Below are 16,684 nucleotides of genomic sequence, written 5' to 3'. Positions count from 1 at the left end.
CTTCATTTGATGTAAAGATTAATGATGTTACCTGTAGCATGTAAGGCTGTCTTCTTATATATATAGTCGCGGGTCATGGGGGAGGCTCCGTGATGGAGCAGCAGGGACACGCATTCCTGGTGGCCCCTGGAGCAGGCTAAACTTAGCGGGGTGCGTCCGTCCGGGCTGCGCACGTCCACGTCCAGCAGGGATACCAGGAGAACGTCCAACGCCCCGCAGTGTCCGTGGTAAGCCTGATTAAATGAAAAGCAAACACCGACAGATCCAGTTGGCTTTGGCGCACGAAAAAGGCAACTGAAATCCTGGATGCTTAAAGTCAGAAACAAGCCTCTCTTAAATCTTCCAACTAACCGCCAGATGGAGTGGACTTAGGGGGGCCTGACTATCTGAGTCCCTCAGGATGTCGGTTCCTGAGGTCTCCATTAACTGAAACACACACACAAAAAAAACGATTTACGTATCAAAGAAGTGACATGTCATTGGCTCAATAAGCCAGTGAGCTCTCTTCTTACCACATCAAGCGGTCTCACACTTGCGATCTAAAGGAAATAAAAACAAAAACAATTATAAATATGCACCTGATCTTGAAAATATTTGCACTGACTGTGGGATCTGTGCTCACCAGTTCCAGACAGAGTGTGCGGCCGTAGGCAGAGGCGTAGTGCACTGCGTTGTAACCCTGTCTGTCCTTCACGCCTGGATCTGCATCGTTCCTCAGCAGGTACTCCACACATCTAGGAAAGCCCAAACAGTGTGTTTTTATTTTTACTTTTTGATTAAAATACTTTGAAGTATATGCGAATGGGTCGCAATAAACACAAAGACAAACTTACTTTCCCTCCGTGTCGGCAGCCGCCGCGTAGTGCAAAGGGCTGCAGCTGTTCTGATCCAGATCGTTAACACTGGCCCCAGAGCCCACCAGAGCAAACACACACTGGTAGTTACAGTTGGCTGATGAGTAGTGGAGCGGAGCCCTGCGAGGGTTGGAAAAAATTAAAAATCAACACCAGTTACAACCAGTGACAGCTTTGCAATATAGATATTACTTTTTTAGAAATGATAATGATGCTTAAATTTAGGACTGAAACAATTAATCAAATTAATCGGAATGAAAAAATCTTCAACTAATTTAGTAATGGATTAATCAGTGACTGGAGTTGTTTTTTCATATACAATGCATAGTTTGCTAGAAACATTCAAGCGTTCACTAAAGGAATGCTTGATTGTTCCATTTTAGACAAAAAAATGTTTATTGTGTTATCATTTGTTTATTTTCATCTTTTAATGCATTTCTAAAACTGTACAAAAAGGCTTAAATAAAAAATATGTAGAATATGCCAATATTTTTATCAGATTAATTGTCAGAATAATCAATGACTAAAATAATCATTAGTTGCAGCCCTACTTGAATTTACCTGCCAAAGTTGTCCTTCCTGTTGAAGTCAGCTCCTGTGTTCAACAGCAGGTTCAGACACTCCAGGTTTCTGTTTGAAAAGACGATGATTAAAACTGACAGCAGTGAACAAATGACTCCCAACGCACCAAATTCAAAGACATATAATTTTAATACACACAAAAAAAAAAAACACATGAAGAGGGAAAAAAAACCCAAAACACAGTAAGCAGGAATACTCACCCTCCGGCTGCAGCCGCATGCAGACAGGTCCTTCCAAAGTCATCGGGGGTGTCTATGACAAATCCTGTACAAAATATGCAGTCGGCATCAATTTGGATGTCAAGCAGGTGATTCCGCTGGCAGGAGACGGTGTGAGCGAGACTTGTACCTGAGGACAGCAGCTTCCTGCAGCAATCGGAGAAGCCGCTGAGAGCTGCCAGGTGTAGCGGTAACATCCCGTGAATGCCTCTCCTGAAATAAGAAAAAACAAGTCCTTGCAGGCAAACGTCGCATGTCTAAAACAAAAATCTAATTGTGGGGAAACACACAGATGGCTAAATGTCAGCATAACTGACTTGGCAGTGCTGGCTCCATCTTTGATGAGCGACGTGATGATGAGCTCATGGCCGTAGCGGGCTGCGATGTGAAGGGCAGTGTTCCTGCTTCTGTCTTCACAGTCGATCTCAGCTCCTACGAACACAGCAACAGAAAATACTCAGATATGCACAAATTACAAACCCCCCCCCCAAAAAAAACTAATATCCAGATACATTTTAATCTTTAAACAAAACAAAGCCCACTCACCATTTTGAATGAGGGCCTGGGAGCAGGAGAAGCGCCCATGTGTAGCTGCCATGTGTAGAGGAGTCTTACCATCCTTACTCTGGACAGACGAGATGTTTACAAGAACTAAGTTACTGTGACTAGTTCTTTGAACAAATATGAAGAAAACTGGATGCCTGGTAGACAACACCCACACACACACACACACACAAGGAATGCCTGGGCAGCTTTCTGCCTCGGGCAGACATTCCTCCCCTCCAACTTGCCATATGGCCGTGCATCTTGAGGCTGTTGAAACACTGGTATCAGTTTCCATCACTGCTACCAGAGTGTTAAGCAAACTGTCATTTGAGCTCTCTGCTCAACACTGAGCAGAACAGACATCATCAGCTCAGTGCCTTGCAAAAATAGGAAAACATTCTCATTTTGTCACATTACAGCAACAAACTTCAAGGGATTTTATTGGTATTTTCAGTGACAGACCAACACAAGGCAGCACATTATTCTGAAATGGATGGTTAAGGGTTTGCAACATTTGCACATGTAGGGTCAGAGATTCTTTGCACAAAAGCCTAAACTCAGTCAGATTGGACGGAGAGTTGATGTGGACAGTAATATTTAGGTCTTGCCACAGATTCTCAGTTGGCTTGACCATTTTTCCTTATGAATATGCTTCAATACAAAGCATGCCCTGGCTGTATGTTTAGCGTCACTGTCCTTGTGCACAGTCAGTCGTTCTACGGCACAAAGCGGAAACTACACAGAACGCTGCATTTTGCTTGCATGCAAACACAGCTTACTGCATGCAAGCCACAAAGCTCAGTTTAGCTTACCTTCTGGGGTGTAGGACTATTAAAAAATAAAATAAATAAAAAGCATATTTTGTAACAATTTTGCTCTACTTTGTGTTGGTCAATCACACAGATGAAAAAAATATACATTTAAGTTTGTAATTGTAAGGTGACAAAATGCACACAAGGCACTTTAAGAGCTGAAGACGCTCTTAAGAAGATACATTTGTACTTAACAGCTCACTCAAACAATATTTGCATAAACCTGCTTCAGATAAATAAGCGTAGCGTAAACACAGCGTCCCAATATAAACGTGTGTGTTTAAGCATTTGTAAGAAAGTGCATCTAAATATCGACAAACCTTCAAGTTGATGCATGCTCCGTGGGCCAGCAGCAGCTCCTGGCACAGCGCACCTTGGCGTGAAGACGAAGCGAAGTGAAGTGCAGAAAAGCCTCTCTCGTTTACCTGGAGTAATGTAGCGAAATAATTAAGGGAAACGAGCCGAACGACCCAGCAGCTTCTCTCGGAGTCGTTCGCACTCACTTGATTTACGCTCGCTCCTGCCTCGATGAGCTCGCCAACTACCACGTCCTGTCCGTTGTAGCAGGCCAAATGGAGCGGTGTGTTGCCATAGGCATTAACCTCGTTCACCTAAGCAGAGAACAATCTTGTTTTAAAAAAAACCCAAAACAACAATACTATTTTAAAGCACATGTAGTGTAAATCCTTTTTCAATTTCACTAACTTTACATAAGGGTTTATGCAGGTTTCACCAACTAAAATGTAAGGATTTTTAAGACTATTATAAGACCTAGAAATACACAAAAGAAAATTGCATATTTTATATATCAGTGGTATTAAGGTTTTTTGTTTTTTTTTGCACAGAATGCATGTGGCATCGTATTAGTTGGGAACAGAAGTGAGCCAATGGTGAAGACAAATGTCGTACAGCCAACTGCCGATAAATTTACACTTACCCATGATAGATGCAAAAAAGCTAGCTAACTAGCTAGCAAGGGTATATTAGCGGCTAGTTAGTGGTAGCCTAATGTCTGCGTGCGACTCAAACATTTGCTGACGACAAACCTCTGCGAGAAAAATTACACAGAATACAGGGGAACAAAATTTAAGACCTGTGATTAATGTATTTAAGGCCAACTTAGATTTCCTAATGGATTTATGACATTTTAAGGTTTTAATCTTAGATACATGAATTTAAAACTTTAAATATGCGCAGACAACTTGTGAATGAATGAACGACATGCAATCATGTGCACTGACATGGACACCCAGGCTCAGCAGGTAGTGCACTGTGCTGCTCATGCCACTGGAGGCGGCTGCATGAAGCGGCGTGTAAGCTTTCTTGTCCTTACAGTCGACCTCAGCTCCACTGGCCACCAGCAACTTAACAACCTCCAGGTGACCTGATAAAGACAATTAGGGCACATATGAATTGAATAAACAAAAGTCATCTGTTTCTAAATGGACCAGATGATTTTTCTATAGTCTCACCCATGTAGGCTGCCCAGTGGATGGCTCTCCTGTCCTTCTTGTCAAACGCATTAATGTTGGCTCCTCTGGAGAGCAGCAGGTTCACCATCTAACAAACATTTTTTTTTTTTCGATTTAAAAAATGTTCATGTGCAGGCCCCATTTGCGGAAAGAGAAGAAGTGTTGTACATTGCAATTGAAACAGTTTGTATATAGCGGTTCTTTAAAACAAATATGAATCCTTTTTTCCATCGGATCAATGTGTTTGTTTCTAACGAATTAAGACAAGTAGGAGGGGAAAAATATGACAATATAGTCATGGACTGCATTCTTAAAGATTTGTCAATCAGCAGCTTGATAGGCAAACACGTTTATTTGATGCTCTGGTACAGCTGGGTGTAAGAGCAGAAAGCTTTAGTTCTTTTCGCAAAAAGAGATCCAGAAATGTAATCTCAAGATGAATTATGCAGAAAGGAAGCCATATAATCAACTACAAAGGTCGTCCCAGATGGACTGAAAGACAGTAAACCCTTGTTCTGTGGTCATATGAGTCCACATGTCCATTAGTCTGTATGAGAAAAAACTGTCATGTGGTCTTCTTGCAAAACTGCCACAGTTAGAAAGAGTTTAATTTAAAAGGAAGGTTGATATAAAGCAGCAATATCTTGTGATTCACCCAACTGGTTTTATTGTTTTTGACATATAGTAAAGTGAGTGAGTCAGAAGGAACCCGATTATTTGAGCGTCGGTCAAAAAGAGGTTCAAACAACTTATTTGTTACATTTCAGAAACAAATGCAGAAAAAGAAAAAGGTTTTTGCATTCTCATCCATCTGCATCAAAGTTACCAACCTCTACATGGCCACTGAAGGCAGCGTGGTGCAGCGCAGTGCGTCCTGCACGGTCTGATACGTTGACGTTGCTCAGCAGCGGCACCAGAGCTTCGGCACAGCGAACCGCCTTGTTGCTGGCTGCTACGTGAAGCGGCGTCTGCCAGTTCTTGTCCCGAGCGTTTACGTCTGCGCTGTGCTTCAGCAGCACCGTCACCGCATCCTGCACACAATGGGAGTCACAGGTCAGGGCCGGGCAGACTGAGGGTCCGCTGGGTAACGCTCTAAGAAAATGTTTGGAGGTGGCCGTGTCACGCTTTGAAAATTCTTTGCTATTTTTAGCGGCCTTTCATGCTTAGAATAGGACAAAGAAAGTGAAAGAATACGAGAGGGATACGTTAGTGTGGGAACTCTGCCCAGGACCAAGAACAATGAGTAGAGAAATTCTTATGGTTTCTCAGTAAGCTTATGTCTAAATAGCTAGATTGAATTTAACAGCTAGTGAAAGTATCTTACATCAGTAGGGAGATGGTCACTTAAAAATGACCATCTCCCTATGGTCTCAGGTTTCTCAGGTTTTGTGGGGTTCTTCTCCATGAAAAGGTAAATTAACCACAATTCAGATGTCACTGTTTGTCACAAAATTACGTTTAACCAAAACATACATGAGAACGTGTGTCTGTGTAACATGTTACCTCGCTACAAGAAGCCACAGCTCGGTGTAGAGGAGTCAACCACTTGTTATCTTTGGCATTAACCCTGGCTCCTTAAATAAGAGAACAGATTAAAGTCAAGAAAAAAAAGAAACAAAATATTTTACTAGCCTCAAGTTTATGTTCATTTAATTAGAAAAACAAAATGACTTCAGAGAAATTGAGTCTACAAACACAGCTCACATGGCTTCTAGGCAGAGAGAACCAGCGGTACCTGGAAGGCAAAGCGTCTCAGATGATTCTTTTTGGCACAGCTTGAGGGTTAAAATAGGTCTAAAGCTGCACCTGTTGCTGGCTTTTCATATCATTGAGAAACACTCCACACACACACACACACACCAACGCTAACGCAATCACTCTATCCCTACTCCTGTGATACGCAGCCGCACCTCGTTATGTCCGACACATATCATGTGATTGATAACTACTAGCAGGAAATGTCATCTGTAGCAATAGGATAACTGGTGATGACCATGAATAAGAAAACAGGGCAAAACTTATGTGAATGAACGAGATTAAAATTGTTTAGGAAGCTGGGGGAATAAAATGACTAATTCAATTTGATAAACTACAGCTTTATGGTAATTTTTTTTTTACTTATCTAGCTTTTCAATTCAATCATTAGCACTTTACTCATTGAAGTGTGTCTTGTAAAGACAAACTCAGTATTTCCTTTAAGAATTGACTTTAGTTACCTTCACCAAAACAAGCAAACTAACTTAACTTTTCACTATACAGAATTCAGCAAATATGTGGACAATGATCTGATTAAATCAAACTAACAATTACCCTCTATACCGACAAATAAAGGGCAATTTGCGGAGAGACATCACCCACAATGAGACACAGTGGTGGCAGCATCATGTTGTAGAAATAATTTCTCTTAACAGAGACAGTGGAGATGTTTTAGAGAGGATAGCAGTGCTAAAAAGAGGCAAACCTGTCAGAGGCTACAAAACAACCTGAGTGGGGAGGAGGTTCACCTTTCAGCAGAACAATGGACAAAAGTCAGAGCTACAATTAATTATTTAGATCAAAGTCCAAACCTAAATCCAACTGAGAAATACTGCCAAGACTTCATAATTGGTGTTTACAGAGGATCTTCATCAAATCTCATTAATTTTGAACTGTTTCACAAAGAAGAATTGGCAAAAATGTTAATATTGATGAGTTAAACAAATAAACCCAAAAAAATACATGAAAGTTTGTGGTTTGTGAAAATACTTAAGAGGCATAAATACTCTTAAGCTTTCGTGCCTAGGAGTATGTAGAGACAGAAATCGTCACAAAGTGCATCAGAATGGCTACTGAAAGCACAAGGAGCTGAGACAACTGAAGAAAGACGGATACCAAACCTAAAACAATAACATCGATTATTTCATTGGCAGCTGAGAAGTTTAACATTCCTGTGATGTTTACCTGAAAGGATGAGCAGCTCAATAATCTCAGCGTCTCCGAGGTATGCTGCAGCGTGAAGAGGGGTTCGCTTCTCGTTGTCCTGGGGAGACGTTATGAGAAGAGATAAGTACCTAAAGCACAACAGCAGCATCCTGATTTTTCATATAAACATAGGTCACACATCTGAAATCTATAGACCTTACACTGTTACAGACCACAGGAAACACGAGCCTGGAGCCACCAGGAGAAAAAATATCCTCATCTTCACTTATATTCTTTACTGCGCTCTATCAAATCCCGCTCACAGCTTGCTGCATCATCATCACCCTCTCTCACTCTCCATCTCTCTTTTTCGATGCAGAGTAATCAGCAAAGTGGGGCTATAAACAAAGGTCACGTGACTGTGAGAGGTCTGGGCCGGCTGCTGCTGACTCTGGAGAGTTTGGTGTGATGACACCAGCAATATATACCCACAGATGGACAGATGTGCACCGTGCAGGAACAATGAATGGAAAACAATGGGGTATAAACTGAGAAACTGGAAAGGGAAGAGTAAAACCACAGAAAAGGTTAAGGTCATGTCCTTGTGTCCTGCAGGTCTGAGACCTCCATGACATGCGACAATGATGAAAGCGCAATTCTGAAATGCTCTTCAGAAAGTGGAGCTGATTAGTATTTAAAAAGTCTGATGGGCGTAAGGAGAAGGATTTCGACTTGCCTGAACGTTGACATCCTCTTTCTTAAAGATAAGAGAGCGAACTTCGTCTGGGTCCACGTTAAAGATGGCTCTCAGCAGAGATGGCTTCGGAGACAGAAAACGGAAACCTTTCATTTGAAACGCAGACATTTTATACCCCTTGGTCACATTTCTGAGAGTTAAGTAAGTGACAGTTGACACTCGGAGAGTATAATTTCAGCCTTGGACAAAGCCGTAGGCCTCACCGGGCTGCAGATCACCTCTTTATGACAGCTGCAGGATGCAGCGCGTGAAAAAAGAACAATCTGTCTAAAACTTTAGAGTTGTTTGAGGCCATGTGAGGAATAAAGCTGCACTCTCTTGCCTTGTAAAACCAGAAGAGCAAATTATTATGTAAATACAATGCAAAACATATGTTTAATATGAAAAAAAACAAAACATATGACAGCCACACAGAATTTACACAGGTTGTACAAACTAGAAGAAGAGGAAGTTGAAAGTGTACAAACACAGGGTAACTATCATTTACTCATATTAGTTTACGGAGCTCACTTTGAAGCACTGGCATGATTCCAGCAGCATGCTGCTGCTTCGTAAACAGCATTTCCCTGCAGTCATGAGAAACCTTCGAGAGATCCTAAAGTAAACTCAACGCAAAGACTCATTTCATTTACAAAGTTCTCATCTTAAAGACTGTAGTATAAATTCAGGGACGTTATTTTTAAAAACTCCAGTTAAAAATAAACTCAAACAACGGATTCACAACGGAAGGATGGAAGAATCAGCTTTGACATTTTCCAACATTATTAAAAATGAATTATTGAGCCTGTATTTACAGTAAAATTTGGTTCTGAAAGACATATACATTCCTTCACTTCCACGCATTTGTAGAAAACCATTTACTACTCCCATTTCACCTCACGCTGTTGGTTCATGACATAAAGTCCCCCCCCCCCCCCCAAAAAAAAATGCATGAAAGCTTAACGATGCAATTTGACCAAATGTGAACATTTCAACAGAGGTGAATAGTTTTGCAAGTATGACAATTATTTTTATTGAAATAATCATCAACTAATTTATTTGTTTACTGGAGTATACGGACTCAAAAAAAATCCATTTTCTGAAATGGATTTCAGGAAATGGAAATCCATTTTCAAGAAAAAGCACAAAACTAGATAGCCTATTACATAAATATCTCAGCAGAATGCAAGGCAGCGAGTTTGTGGGAAAGTGGTGATTCGTTTACAGTAATGCTAAAACATTTTTGACATTTAAAACATGGTTGCTGGTGAAGGTGAAGAGCTGGCTTTACAGAAAGAGAGAGGCAAGTCCCTCAGATCAATTTAGAGGAGAAAGACTGAACTTAATTTAAGACTGAGCACCCAATCAGCACACTGACTGGGTGCTGACAACCCAGTCAGAGCACTAATTAAGCCAAAAAATTTACAAATTACATGCACATTTAAGATTAATAAAACCTTATAGTTTTAGTTTTACCTGGTTCAAAGTCTCTAAAATAAATCTATTGAGCACTTCTTGCTATCCCATTGTGGCAAAATAGGTAAGTCCACAAAACAATCACTGTATTTATGTAAAGTCAAGCAGAAAAGGATGAGCTTTTCACATGTTGATCTTAGAAGTATTTTTTAGCTACAGTGCATCCTTTGCTACAAATGATCAGGCATACTAGGGAAATGCTAAGTTGTTCCATTTCAAGAAATAAAATAGTGATATTCTTATTGAAAAAAGTTATAGAATTATTTGCATCTTTTAATGTATATTCTAATATAATATTATAAAAAAACTTTAAAAACTCTGCAGAATTTACCGTTTTATGCATTTAATCACCAGAATATTTGATAAATTAATTGAAAACTAAAGAAATAATTACTTGCAGTCTAAGATGTAACTACTTTAAAACTGTTTTGAAATTTTTAAACTTTGCTCCAGCACTGTAAATCTAACACTAGCCTGTGAAACATCAAGGCTCACTAATATTTGTACTATTTACAGGTCTTTTATTTACAGAGATGATTACTATAGATGTTTCAAATTGTATTGAATACAGTTAGATACGCACAAGCACACATTGCCTACAAACCTAAACATCCAGTCATGTCAGCACAACATAAAGAGGCTCTTCTTACTTTCAGCAATAGCCTTGTCCTTTATACACAGAGAAAGAGGACTACAAAGACCAGGCGATCCCGATTAGCTATAGAAAACCAATGTTGCTCTCATGGGCCAGGAATATACTTGTGCTATTTTTGTACTGGATGACAGGTGCTGGCAGTCCATTGTAGTTTTCTGCAACAAGGCATACAAGTATTGAAGTTTTAAATTCAATACTTTAAATCAGTGAATTTAAAAGATTCACTGATCTGCCTATAAAACTGCAGACGCATCTCTAATGCTGTGAAATGTGCACCTGCAAAAAATAAATAAATAAATAAATTGGCAAACTAAATAAAACTGAGCATTCTCACCTTATCGTCCTGCGCGACAGCCCTTCCAGGGACTTGATGAGACGCTTTGGGCCGAGGAGGTGGGGATGAAGGAGAGGGCTCGTCCTCCTCCACCTCCTCCAGCACCACAATACACACACGGCTCGCCCGTTCTGACCGCATCAGGAACAGCCGCTCACACACTCACTCACACGCACACATAAATACACGGTGTTCCTTCTTACATATGTGCGCAGTCCCATAGCACAAAGATCAATGATAAATGCCATAAAAAGTACTTTCCACATAAACAAACGCGGCGCATCTTCATGTGTCAATCCAGCACAAAATCCAGCTCTGTCCTCTATCTGTCAGTGTCGCTTTGCAGTCCGTCTCCTCTCCTCTCCTCTCTCTCTCTAACCAACACTCACTCTGTCTGTGAGCAGCGGTCGAGGAGACGGCAGGGAATTCCTCTGCGTAATGGTGGCGGTAGGAGGCATGAATGCGGCAGAATGAGTCTGGGCTGCCTAGCAGCACGCAGGAAGCTCCGTATCCTCAGTGCTGAGGCGCAACCAGGAACACACACGGACCCAGCGATTAGCTCGTACAGGGCAGCAGCACCCGGTGTGCGAGTGGGAATGCATCGCTTGGTTCAGTCAGACTGCTGAAGCCAGCTCTTTCATAAGAGAGGGGAGGGGAGTGAAACAGTCAGAGAAAATAAAAGGACAGAGGGAACGTGAGGAAGACAATCGCAGGCAGGTGCTCTGCAGAACACAAAGAAATGTAAAGACAACTGGAGCGGAGGACAGTAAGGGGCAAAACCTGTTTTCTACTATTTTTTTATGTCACAACAGAAATTTCAATGTAGTTTTGAGGAAACTGAGGAAAAAACAAAAAGTATTGCATAATTAGGAAATAATAATGCTTTCAAGTCATTTTACAAATAAAACTCTGAAAAGCATGGCATTCAGCTCTCTTTCTTTTGACTTGCCTCAATAAAGTCCACTGCAACCAATTGCCTTAATTAGTCACCTAATGAGTACACACCTGCATACAATATCATCAACATAAATCCAGCTTTTCTATGAAGGCCTAAGAGGGATTTTTTAGAGAACATTAGTGGGAAAAAAAAGGCAGTTATTGGGTGAAGGATCGCCCGTCCATCACAGAACAACTTAAAGCCACTCAAGATAAACAACCACACACAAACTCATAATTAAGGGCAATTTGGAGAAACTAATTAACCCAACAATCATGATTTGGGATTGAGGGAGGAAGCTAAGATTGCTATATATGAACGCATGTTTATGTGTCACAATGGCCTAGTCAAAGTCCATTACTGATAAATTGTGTCAATACTTCAAAATAGTTCACAGGCAGTATCAATCCAATCTGACCTTTTCGTAAAGTAGCAAAACAAAAGAAAAATTCTCTTTTGACGTGCAAAGCTGGTAGAGGCATCATCCCAAAACACTGCTCTGCAAGGAGGCAAACAAACTCCACTTGTGAAATATTTAGCACCCCTTTGAGTTGGTCTATTATATAAAGTCCCATTAAAATACACTGAGGTTTGCAGTTATAATATGACAATGATCTAGGGGTATGAAAATTTGTTAACATTTACAATGCAACAATACTTTTTGTATTAAACAAGTTTTCATTTCTAAATTAAGCAACCGATATGTGTATTTTTTTTGTGTGTGTGTCCTGAGTTTTATGGATGGTCAAGCCTTTACAACCAGAAAACATGACTCATCTGACCCTTGTTTTATGGATTTAGTGACAATTCAGCGTGGATCAAATGCTCGTTATTGTACAATAAACTCAGATATGACATCTTTTCATACCTTAGCTGGAAACGCTTAAGGCATTTAGAAAGCTGTAACTTGAATTGAAATGATTGAATTTATGAACAACAATGCATACCAGTAGTAGCTCATGTTCTTCATGTATGTGTGGTTTGGCATCCTGTTTGGTGTATCAGTGGCACAGCTTCAAAAGTCCCCATTTCATTATAAAACTGGAACAAACAGGCTTCGCCAGGGAATGTGAGGGTGGTTAACAAGACCAGTCTGTGTGTGCATGACTGTGTGTGTGTATTCCAGTCTTTTCATTCAGACCAGCTCCTAAAAGGGGCAATCTTGCCAGGCCGCACAACCCCATTAACTCAGAGGGAGGAACTGCGCAAGCAGGGGCAAATGAAAGAGCGAGGTGGATTGGAGTGTTTTTTTTTTTTTTGCAGGCCTAAACTCTAACAGCCTCCCCATTTAGAAACCCTCATTTAAAAAAATAAAAAATAAATCTTCAAACTGAGAGTATAGATTCATATAAAAACTGCACCAAGCATTTAATCAGACGACACAAATGCAGTCAACTCACTAACAACTTCACGTGGAGCTTTACGTGACAGAGAGCGTGTGTAACAGAGAGTTTGATGGATACCACTGACCTCAGCTCTGACACTGCCACAGGATGCCGTACTACGTGTGTGCGTGTGTGTGTGTGTGTGTGTGTAATGCAATTGCAGAGCAGAAACACAAAAGGCAGCACGTGTCGGGCGGCGTGTGCTTGTCTGTGCTGGTGCGCATATTCTCCCAAACAAAAGCAACACAGCTGCTGGCAAACAGACAATCAAACTCTATTCCACTAACCAGCACCTCCACTCATTTAAAAAGGACCTTCTAATGTCAGCAGCATTATTTGAGAGAGCCATAGAGAAACAATGCCAAATACTGTGTTTTGGCAGAGCTTATAAGCAAACCACCAACATTTACTCCACATTCACTCTAAGCAGGACTTCTTTTTTTTTTTTTTGGTTGCACTGATTAGAAGAGCAAATTAAGGTCCCAATTAGATATGATGAAGCTCGTTATTATCCAACTCAAGGTTTTTACCCATAATTCCAAACTCTATAATTAGTGGGAATACGTTACTAACTTATTGCATATAAAACATTGTTTTTCAGGTATTAACGGCACAAAAAGAGCATTAAAATGCCAGATTATATCTCAACACTTTCATTTATTTCTTTAACTCTGTGGATACACTTGTTTTAAACCAACACTCCTGAAACTGTGATTCCTTGTTTCCATTCATGCTAGGCTTCATGTCTGAATGCGACATTTTGTTATGTTCCTAGTGTATTTTTATTTATTTTTTTTAAACTCGTGTGAATATAGCAAAACATACTCCACAATTAAAAAGACAAACAAACACCTAATCAGTAAAAGCACGCTATACAAATTCATGTTAGGTACAAATAATTTATCTGGTCAGGATTCATGTTGCAGATGAATGAACCGCATACCTACTGTCATCTGCTAAGTGGTAAATGTCTTCTTATTAAACGTCAACAACTTGTTCTCTCATTCAGACGTTGATGTTTTTAATAATAGGATGCCCTCTAGAGGCCAAAAAAAAGTCTAAATTTTTCTAAAAGTCACCAACATCTCTCGTCCAGCTCCTCTGTGTAACTATTTTGGTCCCCATTTCTGTCAACAAGCAAGAGAACAATGAAGAATAGAAAGTGGGACCTAATCACAGTCTTCCGCTCGTTGCGTGCTTCTCGATGGCTCAGGACATTGAACACAGAACGATCGGCACAAGCAGAAAGACACCAAAAAGCAGGGATCAATGTGGTATTTATTAGTGATTCACCAATCAATCAGACGGTGATTAGAATAGGTCTGTATTTTCCCAGTCGTTGTCTGGGCAAAGGCTGAAATTTCCATACTTTTATTGCAGACTTTTAAATGCAACAAAGTGAAGATGTTTTTTCTGTCCATAAACACATCGAGAACGATTTTCTTCTTAACTTTGTTCCAGATTTATTTTTAAATCTGACAAAGGTTAAAAAAAAAATGCAAAAACAAAACCAACAAAAAAAACAAATAAACAGGAAATTACACATCTTATCTTTTTCCAAAATTCAAAGCAATACAAGGAAAAAGCTCATTAACTTCAATCAAGTGTTAACCATCAACATATGAACTGTAAGTCGTGCATGTAATGGTATATAAACACCATACTGGAAAAACGAAGGTTTTCAATTTGAAAATGTTGCATTTTGACTGTAGCTAATAAAACCAAACAGAAGATTAATATGTATCAAAAAATTAAAAAATAGGCATTAAAAAAAATCAATGAATAAGTAGCTATGATATTTGTAATGTGGATAAAAACACATTTTATATTACATAAAATATATTTTTGAAAGTACCAAAGAATCGCTTTCAACATAAACAGAAATGTTTTAAAGGATTTATTTTATGATTTATTAGAATAAGTATCTTTCATGGCTTACAGGCCTTACTCTATCATTTTTTATTATAAAATTTAAGCTTAATTCTTCTTTTAATTGCTCTGGATTTTTTTTCTGATTACATTAAAGAATTTTAAAATAATTAGAAAATGTTGAGGAATGAAAATCTTCCTTAAAAAGGACTGACAAGAACTAAAAAAAACACACAAAAAAACATACAGCCCTTTGTAAAACTTTGAAACCACCCATGGTGGTACAGCATATTGTGCAACATGTGCTAAAAACAATTTGTCAAATGAACAAGTGGGTGAAAATAGTAGTATTATGACTAAAATAGGCCTATAAAAGCTATTTAAGAAATAAGCAGAAAACCAATCAATAACAGCTCTGACAGGGGACACGAGATGAATAATTTATAACTTCATTAAATGCTGCGTCTTTATCTAATCACTCTTTTGGAATCACCTTGTCAGAGATACTGAATAATTTTATTCAATATCAGTATTTTATTCAGATTATTTTATGTCTCCTAATGTCTCCTAATCTAGGAGATTGGAACACAATCTGTTGAAATGCATCCCTATAGTACCCTTCATCCTGCAAGGTAACTATGCAAACTTCTTCATAAATCTTGTCTATGACTTCAGTCATGCAAAGGCAAGCATTGGCTACATTTATGCACTCAGCCCTTCTTATTTTTAAAATAAATTAAGAAGTTTTAAGTGAGCTATAGCACAAAATATGCATCGAGTAAGCTCAAATTACCATAACTCCATCACTAAATTACTAAAATTGTTAACAGTCTTATTATATTAAGGGAATAAAGAGGAATCCACCACGTCATCTCTTCGTGAGCTAGGGAACCGTTACTTTGCAAGCAGCTGCTGACCCCATGGATTGTGCCCCAAGTGTCATGCAGCTGTAGGTTTTGGATCAACTTCACCTACTATTTCAGTCCGACAGCCTTTCTCATCAGCAGCAACAGGTCACCAACTGGCCACTTAGCTGCCCGGAGAAAAACCAAGACAGCTGACAAAGCAAACTCCTGGGAGGGCAAACAAAGGAGCCGCTTTGAATCGAGTTAGTTAGTCTCACTAACTCGGCGCTAATATCTCAAGAAACGCGTAACATAACAGGTATGTACTGTACATGCGTTTCAAAATGACAGGGTGGGCCAGGCAGGTCACCTCTTGGTCACATCCATCCAGCTGTGTTCAGAGGTGCATCGGCACCCCAAACAACAAAAATAGATACTACAAGCAAACAAAAAGATAAAATAACCCTCGATGTGCAACAACGTCCATTGAAAGAGAGGCTAATTTAAGGCAACATGTGACATGATGTTAGCATGCGTCTGAAGAGGACTGCTATTCCGCTGTTAACTTTTACCGCTAGCTATTCTGCTAACATGTCAGATATTAAAGTTAATGATAGAAGCGGCGCAACATTAGCTTAGCCCTTGGACGTTCATCTTTAAAGATACATTTTCCTGCCACTACAAACTAAAGAAAATGTGTTCCTTTGATCAAATTAAACTAGGATAATAAAAAAAATAAAGTTGATATATTGGACGTGAACAACACTGTGTAAAAATACTCGAATAAACTACCGTTTATCAGTTCCAGATGACTTCGCGTTAGCTAACCAGATGTTAGCTTACCTGGTCTTGGATCTTTAACACAGCCATGTTTCCCAGAATGAAAATGTAAGAAAAAGGAGAGGCAGTAACTAAGCCCGGGAGTTACTGTAGATTGACTTCCCGTGAGGGAGGGAACTGATAGAGAAGAGACGCCGGAGCGGAGTAGCTAACCCCCTCTTCCTGTCAGGAATAAACTCGCCACATTTTTTATGGGAGACAAATGACTGAACGCAGCCGAGA

At 39.7% G+C, this 16,684-nt stretch overlaps 1 protein-coding gene across 4 annotated transcripts in view; it reads right to left on the bottom strand.

The window, feature by feature from the left end:
* LOC102230647 (serine/threonine-protein phosphatase 6 regulatory ankyrin repeat subunit A-like) overlaps window positions 1-16,684 on the bottom strand; it is a 22,134-nt gene extending 5,450 nt beyond the window's left edge. Inside the window, exons 1-19 of one of the 4 annotated variants that reach the window (XM_023345075.1) lie at window positions 16,466-16,684; window positions 8,122-8,205; window positions 7,425-7,503; window positions 5,988-6,058; window positions 5,315-5,515; window positions 4,485-4,572; window positions 4,254-4,396; window positions 3,516-3,623; window positions 3,333-3,437; window positions 2,201-2,279; window positions 1,972-2,086; window positions 1,785-1,867; window positions 1,637-1,700; window positions 1,416-1,484; window positions 834-974; window positions 623-734; window positions 513-539; window positions 352-426; window positions 32-233 (exon numbers count right to left, since the gene is read on the bottom strand). In XM_023345075.1, the coding sequence (XP_023200843.1) occupies window positions 32-233; window positions 352-426; window positions 513-539; window positions 623-734; window positions 834-974; window positions 1,416-1,484; window positions 1,637-1,700; window positions 1,785-1,867; window positions 1,972-2,086; window positions 2,201-2,279; window positions 3,333-3,437; window positions 3,516-3,623; window positions 4,254-4,396; window positions 4,485-4,572; window positions 5,315-5,515; window positions 5,988-6,058; window positions 7,425-7,503; window positions 8,122-8,205; window positions 16,466-16,492 (1,873 nt within the window). In that variant the 5' untranslated portion in view covers window positions 16,493-16,684. Of the gene's footprint in view, window positions 1-31; window positions 234-351; window positions 427-512; window positions 540-622; window positions 735-833; window positions 975-1,415; window positions 1,485-1,636; window positions 1,868-1,971; window positions 2,087-2,200; window positions 2,280-3,332; window positions 3,438-3,515; window positions 3,624-4,253; window positions 4,397-4,484; window positions 4,573-5,314; window positions 5,516-5,987; window positions 6,059-7,424; window positions 7,504-8,121; window positions 8,206-10,586; window positions 14,346-16,465 lie in introns of those variants that run through there. The other 3 variants (XM_023345073.1, XM_023345074.1, XM_023345072.1) reach the window with 3 other exon arrangements.

The sequence above is a fragment of the Xiphophorus maculatus genome, chromosome 13, assembly GCF_002775205.1.
Source record: "Xiphophorus maculatus strain JP 163 A chromosome 13, X_maculatus-5.0-male, whole genome shotgun sequence".
In the NCBI taxonomy this organism is placed as follows: Eukaryota; Metazoa; Chordata; class Actinopteri; order Cyprinodontiformes; family Poeciliidae; genus Xiphophorus; species Xiphophorus maculatus.
The sequence above is the reverse complement of the archived record's forward strand: the minus strand, read 5'-3'. Positions and strand labels throughout refer to the sequence as shown.